Source organism: Tenrec ecaudatus, chromosome 4, assembly GCF_050624435.1.
Source record: "Tenrec ecaudatus isolate mTenEca1 chromosome 4, mTenEca1.hap1, whole genome shotgun sequence".
In the NCBI taxonomy this organism is placed as follows: Eukaryota; Metazoa; Chordata; class Mammalia; order Afrosoricida; family Tenrecidae; genus Tenrec; species Tenrec ecaudatus.
This window is the reverse complement of record NC_134533.1, coordinates 8,421,598-8,438,750: the sequence shown is the minus strand read 5'-3', so window position 1 is coordinate 8,438,750 and position 17,153 is coordinate 8,421,598. Positions and strand designations below refer to the sequence as shown.

Here is a 17,153-nt window from a genome sequence, read left to right as displayed (position 1 = left end):
GCAAGCCCCACCCCGAGGCCACATGCTGGTCAGGGGAGTGGAACAGAGGGCTACCTCCTGAGCTGACCTCCTCACAGGAGAGCGCCGCCGGCACCTGTGGCCTGGCAGCTCCAATTCCTGCTCCAGCTCTGGCATCAGCCTCAGTACTCTCAGATCCCACCCGGCCCACCTGCCATCAGGTAGATCCTGCCTCCTGGGTACCCTGAGAGTAGCACTGAGCCCACAGGCAGCTTGCCAGGCCAGCAACCTCCTCACGTTTTGGTGGCGTCTCAACTGCAGCCTCCTGGTCTTGTGCTGGAAGGGCTGTTCGTTCAGGTCAGGGCAGCTACAGGATGTTCACACAGCTGGGGGCCTACCCGTGAGGGGCTTCCTGAGTCTGTCCACCTCCCTGTGGGGGCCAAACTGCAAGATGTCCCGGCCCTGCCCTGGAGGAGCCCATAGGGTGGTGGCAAGTGCTTGGCTAGCGGGATGGGATCCATCGCCCCCCAGTGCCTCATGAGACACGTGCTGTCTGCGTCTATGGATTCTCATTTCCAAGCTCATGGCCCTTGAGTCAGTTGTGATTCAGCCATCCAAGCAAACCCCAGCTGGGGCTTGGGCTCCTTAAATCTTTAGCTAGCCCCATCAGCTGTGGGCTCACTGCTGACCTTACACAGCCCTTGATGCCACCAGGGCAACTCCTCTGGGGCAGTTTACTGTCCCACCTGGTCACTGTACTGCCATTGATGACAGTGCAGGTGGGTTAGGTTGGTTGCCAACAGCATCACCTCAGTGTTAAGTTCGAAAGCAGATGGTCGGGAACACCAGGACACAATGACACATGAAACATACAACGCTTTATTAGGAACAGAAAGGGCTACATAAACCTTCCATTTCAGATATGGAAGCTTGGTGTGCTCCCTTCCCTCCGAGGCTTACAGGCTGGGCACCAGCCACCTCTGTGGGAAGGGCCCCCGCCCACACAGCACCTCCGCACAGAGCTCGCTGGCTATGTCCATGCCCTTGGTGCTCAGAGGGGGGCTGCTGGAGATCCAGGGCGCTGGTCCTTGGGCCGAGAGCAGCAGGAGCTGGGAGAGCAGCTCCTCAGCAGTGAACTCGGGCTCCACAAGCCCTGCCCCACCTTCTGCTCACCCATAGATGCCCCTGCTATGGAGACCTTCACGTGTCTGCCCTGCCACCTCCTCCCAAGGGACTGGCCTCCATGGTGCCCCACCCTCTGAAGCTGACACCTCTCCTGCTGGTGCCCACTTAACAAAGCCATAGTGCTCAATCTCCTGGCCTGCACCCACGTGGTCTGAAGCCCCAGAGCCCAGAGCTGACCTTTCCTGAATGCACACCCATCACCGGGCCATTGGGGGGAACAGAGATGTAGGTGAGATGGGTGTTGGGGCAGGTACAGGCAGGGAAGCTACCCTCATTCTGCCACCAAGGCAGGTTCCTGCTGCCTCACTATCATTTTGATGAGAAAAGCCAAGACAGATGCCTCCCTTCGTCAACCACTTCCTCCCCCTCAGAAAGCCTTCGGAAAGCAGCCTGCTGGCCCAGGGGAGAGGCTGAGCTAGCAGGGCTGTGGTTAAGTCCTTTATTGATTTTATTTCTAAACCCACATAGCGCCACTTAGCTTCTTCCAGAGTTTCAAAGAGCTAATTAACCACCCAATGAGCCCACCAGGGAAACCAAGCTTGGAGGAGGGGGAGCAGCCAGGAGGTGAGAACAAGGTCAGAGAGGGGAGGTGGCCAAGCCTGCCCAGTCTTCCAGCCCCGCCTCCCTCCACCAGCTCTGGGAACCAGCAGAGAAGCTGGCTTGGTTCTGGGGGTTGAGGTTCCCTCAGACTGCCTGCCTCTCAGTGGAGACTTCCAGGCCCCCAGGCCCAAGTCCAAGCTGGACAGCAGCCCAGGACAGAGCTGTTGTCCCCACTGAACCGAGACTGGGGACTGTGGGAGTGGGCCTGCAGGATAGCTCCCCAAAATTAGGAGAGGCGGCTGGCATGGCTGGAAGACAGTATGTTTTTTTCCTGGTGCTGCAAGGCAGCTGCCTAGGGCCCTTGGCAGAGAATCATGCACAAGGTCCACTGAGGGCCCATGTCTTGGCAGGCTGTAGGCTTCGAGTCCTTAGCAGGGAGAGAAAACCACTTGGCAGTTTTAATTTTAGTCATTCTGCACTGACTGGCCAGATTAGTTAGCCTGACCTTTCATGTGGAGGGGCCCAGGCCCTCAGCCTGGTGGACACTTTGCTTCCAGCTCACCAGAAGTGGGGGCTCCAAGCACCAGGAAAAGGCTTTCTGATGGGTAGAGACTAGGGGGCAGTGACACCCGTCCCTGTTGTAGGAAGGCAGCCGGTAGGCTCCTTCAGGGCCCATAGGAAGACGGGCTGCTGTAGGTGTGGGATGATGAAGAGAGGGCGTGGGAGAAAAAATAGACCCCCAAGAGCCAACTGTTCCTTTATTCAAGGGGAGACCCCCGAAACACAGCGCCGAATCACACACACCTGCCAGCCCCAAGAGACTTCTGCAGCTAACCCGTGCAGAAGGTGCCCACATCATGTCAACATAATCGTGCAATGCAGAAGGGGACAGGAAGCAGAACCAAGAACAAGGGGTGCAGACCCTTTAGACACTGGAAAACACTCAGATGTTTGGGAGGAAACAAAATGCGAGAGGACACCTTCTAGGAAGGGGAGGAACAAGCAGGTGAGGCAGCTTCGGTGGCACAAGGACAGAGAGCGCGCAAGGATGGGTGGCCATGGTCTTGGGCTGAGGAGTTAGGCCCCTGAACTTATCAAAAAAACAAAAACAAAAAACCACCACCCTGGAGGGCAGCTGGTAGCACTGACACCCCAAAGAACAGGAACCAGAAGGAGCCCCTCGATGCTATGCGGGCCCTCCCAGCCAGAGCTTGTGCCTATAGCTAGTCCCCGCCCCGGAGCCCCCAGGGGTGGCTGCAGGGAAGGAGCTAACGGCAGCAGCAGACCCGGAAGAGCTGCTCCTGGGATGGAGTCTGAAGAAAGGAAGAGAGAAGAAAGTAACAAAGGAAAAAGAAAAGAAAATTAATACAAATTTCACGGTATGGAGCCAGCGTGTTCCGATTCCGTCCACAAAAATGACTCAGGCTGCTTTGCCGAACCATCCTGTCCACCAGGGGCGCTGCTGAGGCTGTCTGCCTGGAAGGGTCACCAATGGGCGCGGAAACTCCTCGCTCTCAGGGCCCGGGCCATCGCCGCTGCGGGAAGGGGTCCTGGCGGCCCGTTTGGGGAGAGGCAAAGGGAGTTGGGTGAGGAGAGAAAGAAGACAAAAAGACACTCGATGCTACGGGGCGCCAGGAGAGCCCCAGCTGGCGCCCCTACTTCCACCTGCCCGGCCCGTGAGTGCGCGCACACACACACATGCGTGCACACACAATCACATGCGTGCGTCCCAAAGTCTGGCTCCACATGGTGAGGTTCGGCGGGTGTTTAAACGAGACCAGTTCTCTCTCTCTCTCTCTCTAATATATATTTTCTTAAAAAACAAGTCTAGTTCTGTGGAGGCGGCGGTGGGGGCGCTGGAGGCATCCCGAAGGGCGGCATGCCCGCCACCCCCATGCCCATCATGGTGACAAAGTTAGAAGGGTCCATGGGAGGCGGAGGAGGGGGGGGCGGGGCATACATCATGCCGGCGGAACCAGGTGGCGGAGGCGGCGGAGGGGGAGGGGCACCGGGCGGCAGAGGCGGCTGGACCCCGGGGGGTAGGGGCACCATAGTGGGGTTGCCTTGCATCTGAGGGGCTCCTGGAGAAGCTGCGGCAGCCGCCTGCTGCTGTTGCCATGGCGGGATGGGCCCTGTGCCAGCGCTCGTGGTGGTAGTCGTCGTATCTGGGGTGGTAAAGAAGCCCAAGGTCACACGCGCGGGGCCACACCGCGGCTTCTCGGCTGCCGCCTCGGGACGGGGGCGAGGTCGCCTGCTCCTTGCTTGGCATGCGGTACGGTGGTGGTGGGGGCGGTCGGGCGGGGTGGCCCTGGCAATGGGGGTGGGGTGGGCAGGACTATCGGGGCCAGCCTCAAAGTCTCTGGGCTTCAGAGAGGAGGAAGCCCTGTCACCAGTGCCCCAGGAGGGACCGCAGGAGAGGTACCAGACACAAGAACCGGCTCTGCTGTCCCTCTGCCCAGCCGCCGCTGCCACCACCCAATGGCACATTCGACCTCAAGGCCATAGCTGCTCTCCCCCAGCCCAGTCCGCCCAGCAGTCTCTCAGGCCCAGTCACAACCCCGGCTCCAGCATGCGTGCACCATCCCACCTGGGCAGCCTGCTGCTCGCCTCCGGTTCCCACACCCTGCCTGATCGCCAGTGCCCCTCCAGACAAGCCCACCAACCTCTCCCCAGACACAACCACACCAAGCACCAACTACCCGGGCCCAAGTGCCCCTCTTGGCCCTAACTAAGTCCAGAGCCCCTCCCCCCCACCCACCCCCAGCAGCCCAGCTAAAGGTACTCACTTTGCTGCCATGGCAAGGGGGTGCTGGAAGCCATACTGCTGCTGGGCGGAGGGGGCGGCGGAGGCTGCTGCTGCTGCTGTTGCCATGGGGGCAGAGGGCCAGAGGGCGGGGGTGGGGGCTGCCCACTGGGCGGCGGCGGCGGCGGCGGCATCATGCCCATAGGCGGCGGCGGCATCATACCTAGTGGCGAGGCCAGAGTGAGGCCGAGGGGCTCCCCACACGGCCCCCTCTTGAGCCCAAGCCAGCTCCAGAGGACTGTTACCTTTTCCTTGATGCAGGCGGTAAAGTCCAGAGCCCACAGGCGTACTTCCCAGGTACTGATCTTGATGGAAGGAGAGAGCAGGGACTTAGCAGGACATGTGGCCTGGTCGGGGAACCCCTTTCCTCTGCGACCCCCCCCCCCACCTCCCACTGCCTGCTCATTGGAGCACCTGGCTGGAGATCCGTGAGCCCGTGTATCCCAGAGCCCCAAGGTCTCCGGTCTGACACTTACTTACCCATTGGAGGAGGGCCATGGTGCCCAGGCGGGTGGGGACCCTGATTCATCGGTGGTGGTGGTGGCTGCATCCACGGGGGTGGGGGTCCGTTCGGATTGTGCTGCATGGGGTGGCCGCCATGGCCGCCCGTCAGGCTGGGCAGTGGATGTGGGAAGCTGTGGGGGCCGCCACCTGGCCCACCAGGACCACCTCCGTGCATGCCATGGTAGGGCCGGCTTTCGGAGGGGCCGGAGTTCATCCAGGGCGGGCGGCTCTGGGTGGTGGACATGAGAGACTGCGTGAGGGCGTTCCCGCCAATGTCCTGGCCTGCTCCCCCACAGGTGGCAACACTGTTCTTGCGGCTCTGCCAAGGGACCAGAACACAGACAAAATCTCTCCAAGTGAGCGGTCCTCCAAACTGCCTTGACCTCCCGGAAGAACAATGTTGCCGCCAGCCATGTCCACCCAGGCACTACGCTGAAAGCCCGTGGCCATAGCTCCCAGCCTCTGTGCCAGAGGACAGGGGGAGCCAGACCCTGAGAACTGGCCCTAGGCTCACCGGTGGAGGTGGGTTGTTGGCAGGAGCGGCAGGCCGTGGCGCACTAGCCAGGGGTGTGGCGGCAGGCCCAGAGGTGGACCCCACGGAAGAGGGGACAGGAGCTTCTCCCAGCTCTGCCATGAGCGACAGATACTCTTTATCCATACGAGCTTTGTCCTGTGCCGACTGGGGGTCACCAGGCCTGAAGGTGTGAAAGAGAACACGCTATGAAGAACTGGACTCAATCTATGTGATGTGCTCTCCTACCTCTACTTAGAACTGAGTAGCTCAGGCAGTGGGTGAGCTGGGATTAAGGGGGCTGCTACACGGACAGACCATGGGTGCAACAGGGGCTGCAATCGAACAAGAGTGGGGACGCTGCCCCAACCAGGTGGTGCTGTTCTGGTATACATGGAGAGGGTCACTCAGCTCAGAAACTGACTCACTGACCCTAAGACACAGTCTCTCGACCCCACTCCTCATCTCTGCCCGTCTCTCTGGAGGACCCTGGGCCGAGCAGGCACCCGGCACAGACGCCACACCTAAGCTAGGTCCCACTGCCTTGGACAACAGCTTTGTCTGCCACGACTGATCTCAGGCAGCCAAGGGAGTGAACACTGACCACCAGAGAAACCACCACACATCCACTCAGATCAGAACGGAAACTCCCACTCTCCTGAGTCAGTGGACACTCAGACGGAGGTGCTGAACACAGAGGTGGGTGAGGTGGTGCCTCCTAATCCTGGTTTCAACCAGTCACAGAAGAGAAGGTGCTTTTGGGTCCCCAAGATTAATTAATCAGCGTGCTGGCTCATGAGCCTCCCCTTTGCCGCTCACCTCTGGAACTTGCAGTCAGAGGCAATGTGGCCAGCCCCCCCACACTTGGTGCACACGGTGGTGTTGGTGATGCTCCGGGTCTCAGAACTCTGCCAGGGTCTTAGGATCCTGTGGAGAAGAGGGGGAGGAGACAATGACCTCACCACTCTCCTGTCCCAAGCTCCTCCACACCTCCCTGCCTGCCCCCCAAATGCTCCACCCCTCCATGCCTGTTATCGTCTTCCCGAAGGGTGCCATTCAGCCGCGCCAGCTCCCGGAGCTGCATCTTGCGCAGGTCATTCTGGTCCTCAGGGGTCTCGATGCCCTGCTTGAGGATGTTCCTTATCTAGGAAGAGGCCAGGGGCCTGGTTAGGACACGTGAGGGCCACGGTTCAGACCGGAGGAGGACGTGGCCCTCTCATGCTCGCTCACCTGCTCCACGGCCTTTTTGACGTTCTCCATGGTGTTGGCTGTCACCAGGGCGTGAAGTGGCTCGTCCTCCCCAGGCAGCATCTGGCCGTCTTTGCGCCCGACCTTCCCTTCTTTCACTGAGCCCTTGCCCCGGATCATGATCTTGGCATTACACTCCTTCTCTATGTTCTTTAGGGTGTTTCCTCTGAGGACGGGGGAGGGACGACAGATAATCGGGTTAGCACCAACATGCACGCTCATCCAGGGCACACTGGGAAGCCTCAGGGTGACAACCTGTGGGTCGAGACCCCTTTCAGGGTTGAATGGCCCTTTCACAGGGGTCATTCAATTCATAAGAGTAGCAAAATGACAGTGATGAAGTCACAAGGGAAAGAATTTTGTGACTGGAGGGTCACCACAGCATGAGGAACTGTATTAAAGGGTCGCAGCATTAGGAAGGTCAAGAACCACTGCTTTAAGGTCAAGTCAGGTCAAGCCTGCAGCCAGGACTTCTCCACAGCGAAATGGGGAAGTTTGTGAGTTTTTCTCACAGAAAGGCCTAAGCTCAGCCAAAGGGGCTGGGGAAGGGGCTCACAAAGTTCACGGGAAACAGAATGAAAGGAAACAACCCCAGGAGTAGGCCAAGAGCACCCCACTATACACAACATAGACCACCTCCAGGCACAGGGCCCTTGCCTGCCCACCGGGCCTCACCTGGGCCCTATCAGCAGTCCCACGAAGTTGATCTCCGGATACTCATCTTGTGGGATCATGACTTTATCGCTCACACGGGTTGCTGGAGGTCTGGAAGAGACAAGGCGGGAGAGAAGCTACACAGACCAGCAGCAGCTGTCCTACGGGAACCCGTCTGGTGCACCCAAGGGTGCAGGGTCAGCCCCAGCCCAGCCCAGGGCTTACTTGTAATCGGCAGGCGGCTTGAAGTCAGGGTTGAGCGCCACCATCTCTGTGATGAGGTTGTGCCGCTCCTCTTCCAGCTTTTTGCGTGTTCGGAACTCCCGGGTGTTGAGCCGCTTCCCCTCGCTATTGTAGATGGGCTCAGGGGAAGGGGACCTGTGGGTGACAGGCCACCATGACTGCTCAGCTCCACCTTGTGTGTCCCCACACGGGCTACAGTCCGTCTTCCCCAGCCCTCTGCCTCTCAGACCCTAACACAAAACTCTCTGGAGAAACTGACTGTCCCGTGTGCTATTCAAGATTGTGCGGAATGAAGGGATGAAAACTGGCCGAGTGTTTAAGGGGGCTGAGCGGTGTGTGTGTCCTCAAGGTAATGAGGGGGAGAAAAAGGTTGTCCTCCTGGGGGACAACGTCTATATTGTAAATAGCAAGAACCACTAGGAGCCTCTGGAGTCTTCATGCCAAATATGGGCTTTCTTCCAGGTGGGGTGAGGGGGAGATGTGACCAGCGACAGAAACTCCGAGTCTGGGTCAGATGCTGGCTCTTGGGGAAATGTGTCTGCGTCCCAGACTGCGCGGGAGGCCTCGGAGTTACTGCAGCGACCCGGCCCCCCAATGGAGCGAGGTGACGCAAGGCTTCATCTCTGCTTCCCCTTCAATGGCCTGGCTGGCCTGTTCTTTTGACTGTCGAGGGTCGAGTCTGGGTAGAGAAAACTGTTAAAAGCTAGAGCAGTTTCTCCAAGAGGCTGCGGTGCAGGTTGGGGCAAGTCCGTATCTAAAGTCTGAACCTGCACACAGCAAGGGGCTCCAGAGTTTCCCCACCCGAGTTTACAAGTCCAGAGAGCAGCTTTTTGCTCTCTCTTTTAAAGGAGTGACATGCTGTTGGCTACAAGTTAAAAAAAAATAGGAAAATTATATTTATAAATGGTCAGTTTACCACAGCTTGATTTTGCAGTAATTAAAAAAGAGAGAGAGAGGTTACACTCCTAGAATTGAGTTCATATTTTAAAAAGGATCATAGCTTGATATTCTGCATGAAAATTTAGTTGCAGCTGCAAGAAGGGAAGAGACCATGTGGATCAGGTTATTTAAAAACACCCTGAAAAGCTGCCACGCCCCTCCTACCCCTGGCTCGGCTGCAGGGGCCTTGCCTAGGTGAGAGCAAGGGCTGGGCGCGGCTCCCACTGTCTTCAGCCTGAAGGGAACCGTGGCGCACGCACGTCACACACACAATGGGATAAAAGGTCAGGTTGGTTCTCGTGGCTAATGCCGGCTAGGTGACACCTCCGCTTCTAGCATTTGCATCAACTGTTAGCACAATCCAATCATCGGGAACAAAAGCAAATACACCCCAGGCTCATTGAACTAGGTCATCTTACACACATTAAGTCTAGGAGAGATCTTAGAACATTTTAAATTGTGCACGTTCAAGCAACATCAAAATAGCATAAAGTGGCTTCATTTTGAGAATAAACTTACAAAGTTAGCTTATGTGATTACAGGTGAGAAAACTCGTGCATACCCCTCCAACCTGGGCTCACAGCAAAACCAAGCAGACGGTGGGCCCGCTGCCACCGCAGGGCGGGGGGAACAAGAGGACACCTCTGCTCTGACTGGCCTTCCTGGCCCCCAACCACCTAGAATCACCACTTTCTGGCCCATCATCAAAACACGTTTTACCAGCTCTGAATTGGTCATTTAAAAGGCCTGCCGGCCATTTAACATCTTCTCAACGTGTGTGCATGCGCATGCCTGTGTAGAGGGAGGTGGCCCAACTTCTCCATTTTGAATTGGCATTGGATTGAACCAAATAAATTCTCCTGCTTCTCCATGAAATAAAGTTCAAAAAAAAAAATTAAAAAGTCAGCCTTTGCCTGGGAGTTGTATACACAGATGAGAGAAGGGCAGAGGCTGTAACAGCAGAGCTTGGGGGGGGGGGGTGTCGGTGGCACGCCTCTAAATCAAAAGAAAACAGAAAATATGCCATGACACTCTAGCCCGAGCCTACGTAAAAAATGAAAAAGGAAGCTTCATGGGTAAAGCAGCCAAACAGGCTGCAGGGCAACCAGAGGCCAAAAACAAAAAATGGAACCACGGAGAGCATCCCCTTTAAAGCCATGTTCTCAATGGTGCGGCACAGACTGAGAAGTGTCATCAGGAGGCAGGTTTAGCGACCTTTTATTAAATGACCAGATTTTAGATCAATTAGCCAGTAAAACCCCTGCTCACAGACTGAGAAGTGTCACCAGGAGGCAGGTTTAGCGACCTTTTATCAAATGACCAGATTTTAGATCAAATAGCCAGTAAAACCCCTGCTGTAAATAAAAAGGCTATCTGAGAACCTAAGATGCAGGCACACCTGGGAGGGCAGGGTGCTGGCCTTCCCCAAGTAGGAACGAGTGTCCTGTCCCCTCCCAGCGCCCCGCCCTCCAGACAACAACCAAGGCTGGAAGTTAACTGGCAGTGAAGCTGGTTAGGAAGTCCCACGGGATTTAGAAACCATCTGAAGACCGGTGAGCAGGGAGACTGCAGCAATGGGCACTGCCCGCTCCAACTCAGGGTGCTCAAAGTCAGTCTCAATCCTGCAGCGGGGCCTGTGAGAAAGGCTCTCTGCCCTGAACTTCAGCCAAGCGGGTCCAAGCTGAAAAAGGCAGGTTACCGGGCCACCTCACTCTCCCTCCCTCCAGATGGGAACCAGGTTCACGCCTACACGCTTACCAATGGGAAGCCAGGTGTCGATGCGCCTGTGGCGTTTGGTGCTGCTCTGACCTCCGTCTAACTGTTGAGTGCTACATGCCATGGCTACTTAGACCCAATGCCCACCAATGGTCACAGGACAGGCCGTCTTACTAGGAGTTTAGCGAACTGACACAATATCTTGCCACCAGTAAAACGTATTGAGAAAAAGGTAAAAAGCGTTACTGTCAGCTGGTTAAAACTGTTTCCCAACCTGTCCTCAGGGTTAGGGGGGATGCCCAGGTCTCCTGTGCGCAGTTTACGAGTCAGGTCTTCTATCTGCAGTTGCACTGGAAGAAACCAGGTTAGGAAAGAAAAAAAAAGGATGGAAAAAAGACAATGTTACCACAACACATCTTAAATCTCAACAACAAGCATGAAGAACTCGGAGACTTTGACCAGGGAGCACATTTGAGGGCAAGACCCCCACCACTAGCTATCGGCAGAGTCCGTTTACATCTATGGGTTATGTCCCCTTCAAACGGTAAAGCACAGTTTGGTGAAGAAGGGTTAGCAGTAGACTGTTCTCTACGGCCGACAGCACCGATTTACCTCGGCCTCCCCTCGGTCTGCCGTGCCAGTGGCACCCCAGCACCAAAACCATCCATGTTCCCCACCGACACCCCATCCCCACACTACTTTCTGGAGGGCAAGAGTGGATTTTCCAGCATTAAAATATTAAACATGGCCTGAAATGAGACCCAGTTACATGGGACGAGAAACAGTTTGTGAACAAAGATCATTTTCATTATACAAAACTCTTAATTAAAACAGGTTGATTATGACACTTTATGAACCATTTCCACACCTTACGGAGGTTTGTATACACGCTCTTTCTGTAAAGCCAGACCCACCCTAGCAAGGGTCCACTCTTCTGGTCGCCTTTAGTGATGCGTGGTCAAGACGAGACCATTTCCCTTCACACACTAGCAGCTGTAAAGATACCCGGGAGTCTCTTTAGACTGGCTGTTAACATGGGGAGCACAAGGGGGAGTACGGAGGCTGTGGAGTATAAAAGGTGCGTGGCCTTAGGGCTTGACATGGGAGGGTGGCCATGAGCAAGACAGAGTTTTTTTTTTTTTGGGGGGGTTTCCAGAGTGACCCAGGAGAAATGCCACACTACTGATTTGTGGCTTGCTAGTGGGAACTGCAGAGCCAGATGGTCTCTTCTAGCGAGCTGCATTGCCACCTCTAGCCAGGGCAAGTCTGCCAAGTGAGCCTGTCCTCAATCAAAATATACCTCAGAGTGCCAACACCCAGACACTCAGCTCAACAGGGCAGCCATGGAAATCGACACCATGGGAGATGGTGGGGGCATGCCCCAAGACAGGAGGGCAAGGTCTCCTGAGCTCCAATTGCCAGGGAAGTGCCAATTTAGTCAGCACCTTCACGGGGTGACGGATTCAAGGAATTAGCTGGCCCTACAGAGAAATCCAAAGAGTGGCACACCTCCAGAGGTCTTTCCCAAATAATGGGGGCATCCTCAGCCTCTGCTCTGATCATCTACCTGACCACAGGCTAGCCCCCTTCAAAGGGAGGGAAGTGAAGAGGCAGCCAATGAGTCTTCCTGGCTTCTGAAGTCTGGCTTACATTCCCGGGACACCACTAGGGGGTGCTTTCAAGGGAGTTGCAAAGACCCAGACAGGTCTACAGCGAGGCCAGAGAAGTCAGGTGAGCTAGGTGGGAAGAGACCAGTTCAGGGGAGAAGACATATTAGTAGTTTGGTGGCAGGAGATAAGACAGGTCCGGTGCTTTCAGAAGCTCAGCAGTGTCAGTTAAGACCCTCGAGAACTTTAGCATGCCGCCCTGGTCTATGCCTAGGAGCTCCGCCCTGCCAAGGGGTGCTTAGTTCGTTAGTAGTAATGATTGACCAAGTGAATTTTTTGTTAACAGCTGCACGGGTATACAGTAAAACCTGCGTTAGAAACCTTGCATTTGACATAAATAAACAGGAAGGCAAATCTGTGGTTAATTCTGATGCCTGGTTGCACAGATCCAACCTTTGACCCCGCCCCACCCCAGCAGAACCCTCTCCGAGAAAATATAAAGAGCCTGCATTTTAAGACAGCTCTCCAGAGCCCAAACCCGCAAAGAAGCTGAAGGGAAGGTTAATTAATAATTACGTTCACTAAAAATGGCAAAACGGGTGAACTGTAAACACACTAGAACCTTTTTTTTTGGGGGGGCAAACTGAAGTGTTTTTGCTTTTTTCCTTTCAGAAAGCACCTATAAAAAAGTTAAGACCACATCTTAGGGGAAGGAAGGGACACAAGTGCTGGGGGGCAAGGCCACGCTGTGAAAAGGGACTTGGTTTTACAATCCCTGCAGTGTTCATTCTACAAGGGGGTCTGCCCAGAGCCACAGGACACTCACCCCATTACTGGGAAGGACAGGGCCCCACAGCCAAGAGGCTGGAGCGGGGACTGTGTCCACTCCTAAGTGAGTCCCTCAACCTCCCTGGCCCCAGTGGAGAACACGGTCATGAGTAAACCAAATGGAGAAACCGTCACAGTGGGCCTCACCGAGCCCACATCTGTGGGCCACAGGTCGGGATGGTACCCTTGACCATGCCTCTTAGCACCCCAAACTGCCCTGTCACAAACACTGCTCGGCATGAATGGGGAGCCACTTGAGCCGAATGCAGGCACAGAACATGGATTTACCTATGTAAGCTCGTTCCTGTTCCCGAGTCAGGCCGGGCGGAATGACGGTGGGCATTCCTGGAATCACAGTCTTCTGTTCCATGGTGTCCTGGTTCCAGCGGCTCCTCTTCCGCTTCTTACTGGGGAAGTCTAAAGGCAGACGGGTGCCATCAGGCGCAGAAACTAGCCACCAGCCATGCCACACCCTATTCTCCCAGCAGCTCAGCACACCATGAGGAGCTGAGGCCGGGCACTAAATGGGCAACACACCTTGGAGAGGAAATAAAACAGGACCCAACCACAAGGAGGCCAGAAGCCCACAGTTCCCCATTTGTAAATTCCCATCAAGGGAAGGCCACTACCTGGGTTGCCAACATTATAAATCTTAGCACCCTGAATTCTACATAATGAATGAGATGAAGCTGAAGAGAGGCAGTGCAGTGGTGTCAATGGCTTGGTAGTTCCCACCCTGCCCAAACTAGCTCGAGGACCCACAGATGGGACAATAGTGAGACTGGCTGGCTGTGCCCACTCCCACCAGTCACCTCTTAGAATGGAACAGAACACAACTACACCTATTCCTAGACCAACCCAAACCTGTTCAGTCTGATTCTGACTCAGTGACCCTAGAGAACTGGGGGGTGGAGGGGTGTCCCAGAGAGTTTCCAAGGCTGATCTGATGTGTTTGTGGGAGCAGCACATGCCTCCCCCGTCCCTCCCCGGCGAGGTGAGTGGGTGCAAACCCCTGGCTGTTCAGCTGGCAGCTGAGTGCTTTAACCAGGTTCCTTCCAAACACAGGACTCCATGAAAAGCCCTGCTCTCCCACACACTCACCTTCAGCCCCCTAAGGTTGGCCAAGATTAGCATTCTGTGATTGAGGCCAATGGAAGCCACTAACCAGCCCACCTTCCCCAGCACATGGGCCCAAACTCCCCCAGGACTGGGTGCAAGCCAAGCCAGGAGGGAGATCACATACAAAAGAGTGGAGGGTAAATGGCTATTAGGAGACTGGGTGGCCAGAACCACGCTCCCAAGGGAGCTACTAAGTAACATGCCCCAACCAGCCCCTGAAAACTCAATCCCTTCATCGGAGGGCGCTTACACCCGACCTTAAGGAACAAGTAGGGAGACAAAAACCAACACCGCCAGGATGTCGGTTCCAAGAACGCCCCTGTGGGTTCCCTTTGTAGAAGCAGCAAAGCTCATCTTTAGGGGTTCGAACTACTGAGCTTGAGGCTAGCAGCGCCGAGTGGAACCCACTACCCCAACAGGGCTCCGAACTAGCAACACCAAACTGGGCAATTCTTCCTCTTCGCCAACTTTGGCAGCATACCCAACTCCCAACCCGAGGAACGGGGCGGCCCCACTTTCCCAACGGTCCCTTCTGTATCCTCCTGGCCAGAGTCCACCAGCTTGCCAGCCGCCAAGAGCCCCAGGCCTTGCAAGGGCCCGCTGGCCGGAGCCACGACACCGCGCATGCGCAGAGCGGGCTCCGGCCCGCACTCCTCCCTCCTCCCCCGGCGCGTGCGCGCTGTAGTTCCCCACCCCACCCCCAACCAGGCCGCGCGCGTCCGCCGGCGCCTCCGCCCGGGCCACCCGCGCACGCGCACGCGCCCCTGCCGCGTGCAGCCGCCGCCGCCGCCGCGCGGCCCCTAGTCGGCCGGGCCCGTCGGCGCGACGCCGCTCGCGCGCTCGGCCCGACTCACCTCCTCCGCCGCCGGCCGGGCCCGGCTGCTGGTCCTGACGCGGCGGCTGGGGTGACGGCGGCGGCTGCGGCGGCGACACGCGCTGGAAGAGCGGCGGCGGCGGAGGGGGCGGCTGCGGCGGGTACGCGGAGCCCGGGGCCGGCGGCGGCGGCTGCCGGGGAGGCGGAGGGGGCGGCGGCGGCGGCGGCAGCGCCGCGAAGGGGAAGGCCGCGGTCAGGGCCCCCATCGCGCCCGCGGGCGGCGGCGGCGGCGGCGGCCCGGCCACCAGCAGCCCCGCCCCAGGCCCGGGGGCAGGCGGCGGCCCCGGCTCGAAGCCCCCTTTGGGCCCGGGCAGGCCGGCGGGGCCCAGCTTACCCAGCGGCGTGGCGTTCGCTCCGGTCGCCATGGCGCCCCCGCGACCGGCACCGGCGGCTCCTTAGCGGCGGCGGCGACGGCTGCTCCTTCGCGAACCTTCCGGGGGCCGAGTGCGCTGCCGCGGGGCGCGCGGAGCCGTCCTCTCACGCGGCGGGCGGGCGGGCGGGCGGGCGACGGCGGCGCGAGACTCACAAAGAGGGAGGAGAGATGGCGCTGCGGGGGCGGGCCGGGTCGGCGGGGCCGGCACCGCGATTGGGCCGGGCCGGGGCTCGAGGTCGGGCTCGGCGGACTCCGATTGGCCAGTTCCCGGCCTGGCTCTCTCCGCGCTGGGATTGGCCGAACCGTTAGGCCGAGCGAGGAAATGGCGACGGAGCCTGTGGAGCGGGGAGGTGGCGCAGCGCGCACTTCATTTGTTACTGCGCGAACTGCGCTCCTAGGCCTGAGAACGGAGGGAGGGGCGGGGCAAAGCCTGTGACGTAGGAAGGAGGCGCCTTCTCATTGGTTGAATTGGATTCAGTTCGTCCACCTCAGTGTCTTGGGATTGGCTGGGGTTTGCTTAATTCCTCCCCGCCCCCAGGGAGCAGTTTCGAAAAGGCTGAAGCCGGAGGTCGCGAATCCGGGCCCCAATGAGGGACGTGGGGCAGCAGTGCGCATGCGTGGGCCTGGCGCCGCCCTCCCCAGCCGTGCCCGCGCGGGCCCCCAGGATCCGACGCGGAAGCCCGGAGTGACGTCATCCTGGGTTCCCATGGCAACCCGGAACCATGGGGCGGAAGCGCGGGAGGGGCCTGCGCGCGCCGGTTAACCGGTTCCGTTGACGCTGCAGGTAAAACGGGACTTCCTGTTTTCTTCTTTGAAAGGCTCCGCGGTGGCGCATGGATTAAGCGCTTGGCTGCCGGCGTAGAGGTCGGTAGTTCCAGCCCCACCTGCTGCTCTGCAGAGGAAAAGATGCAGCAGTCGGCTTCCCGGACACTGGCAGTTTTGCAAACCCGATGGGGCAGTTTTTCTCCGTTCTGTGGGGAGGACTTTGAGTCGGAATCCACTAGTCTGTCATGAGCGCGGATTAGGTTTCCTCTGGGGGGGGGGGGGAATTGAGACGTGCAAAAATTAAAACAAAAACTGTAGCCTAGTCTTACTGAAGGATTAAAACCTATCTGGACTGATGGAAGGACATAGAATCTTAGGTGGGCGGCATTAGGGAATTGACAAGACTAAAATGAAGTGTAACGCATTTCCATTAGGATCCCAACAGGATTGAAAAGATTTGGTAAGACTGTCATAAAATCATATCCAAGTGACACTAGAAAGCGTGTAGATGAATTTGCGGGGCTTGGCATTCCATATGAGACAGTATAAAGGCATGGTAGTGTAAACTGCAAGGCAGGGGAGCCCTGGTGGCAGAGTGAGTTCCTTGTTGGGCCACTAGCAGTTCAAAGCCACCAGCAGCTCCTCCGTAGAGAGACGAGCCTTCCTGCTCCATAAGGAGTCTCTGAAACCCACAAGGGCAGGTCTGATAGGACCCAGAGGGTCTCTACAAGTGAGAATGGACTTGTGGGCTCCCTGAGTGTGGGCTTGGTTTTGATACACCGGCAGGGAATGCAGATTAGCGGGGTCAGTCGGAATACCATCGCTTTTCACAGCTGGGAAATACCACAAAACAGGTAGCCCAATTCCATTAGGGGAAAATGATTTAGTTGTTTGATGGTAGAGAATCGTAAACATTCCAGTTACACACTTCAGAATAATCTTCATGGATTGAATTGTGTCACACATCGAACCAGAAAACAAACTCCTAGAAGCCCCCCAGGATGAGGTAGACCTCCCCCCCCCCCCCCCCCCCCCGTCTTTCTTCAGCCTACCGCGAAACCACTGCCCCACCAGAGCTGCTCCATGTCACTTTCCCCTAATTATGTGACACAGTGGCTGGGCCATGCCGCTCCGTGGATTGGTAGTGAGGTGGTGATGTGACAGAGTAGTTACGGGACCAGCTGCTCGGTTTGGGATTGGGCATTGGGATGGGATGTGACACCGTGAAACAGCTTACACCCCGGATCCAATGTGAGGACACAGGTGTGGTCTGCATCACCTGTGTC

At 57.2% G+C, this 17,153-nt stretch overlaps 1 protein-coding gene across 18 annotated transcripts; it reads right to left on the bottom strand.

Annotated features, from left to right (window-relative positions):
• Positions 1-823: 823 nt before the first annotated feature.
• On the bottom strand, positions 824-15,471 carry SF1 (splicing factor 1). 18 transcript variants are annotated; one of them, XM_075545485.1, is made up of 14 exons: positions 14,710-15,471; positions 13,025-13,153; positions 10,576-10,651; positions 7,629-7,781; positions 7,425-7,514; positions 6,732-6,915; positions 6,530-6,645; positions 6,321-6,428; positions 5,505-5,685; positions 4,967-5,240; positions 4,732-4,791; positions 4,470-4,649; positions 3,644-3,848; positions 824-3,233 (listed from the first exon to the last, which is right to left on the bottom strand). In XM_075545485.1, the coding sequence occupies exons 1-14, from the start codon at positions 15,092-15,094 to the stop codon at positions 3,104-3,106; spliced, it is 2,271 nt and encodes a 756-aa protein (XP_075401600.1). In that variant the 5' UTR covers positions 15,095-15,471; the 3' UTR covers positions 824-3,103. The 18 variants fall into 18 exon arrangements, with proteins under 18 accessions (XP_075401600.1, XP_075401602.1, XP_075401587.1 ...); XM_075545487.1 differs by having other exon boundaries at positions 15,064-15,468; XM_075545472.1 differs by lacking the exon at positions 3,644-3,848 and having other exon boundaries at positions 4,963-5,240; positions 14,710-15,470.
• Between the last annotated feature and the right edge of the window lie 1,682 nt (positions 15,472-17,153).

What these genes read in the sequence shown, in the direction of transcription:
- SF1 (XM_075545468.1), bottom strand. Translation starts at nt 15,094, where the DNA reads ATGGCGACCGGAGCGAACGCCACGCCGCTGGGTAAGCTGGGCCCCGCC. An exon ending in AAGCCGCCTGCCGATTACAA is followed by an intron (nt 7,515 to 7,628) that starts GTAAGCCCTGGG and finishes TGTCTCTTCCAG; the next exon opens with ACCTCCAGCAACCCGTGTGA. An exon ending in TCAAAAAGGCCGTGGAGCAG is followed by an intron (nt 6,646 to 6,731) that starts GTGAGCGAGCAT and finishes GCCTCTTCCTAG; the next exon opens with ATAAGGAACATCCTCAAGCA.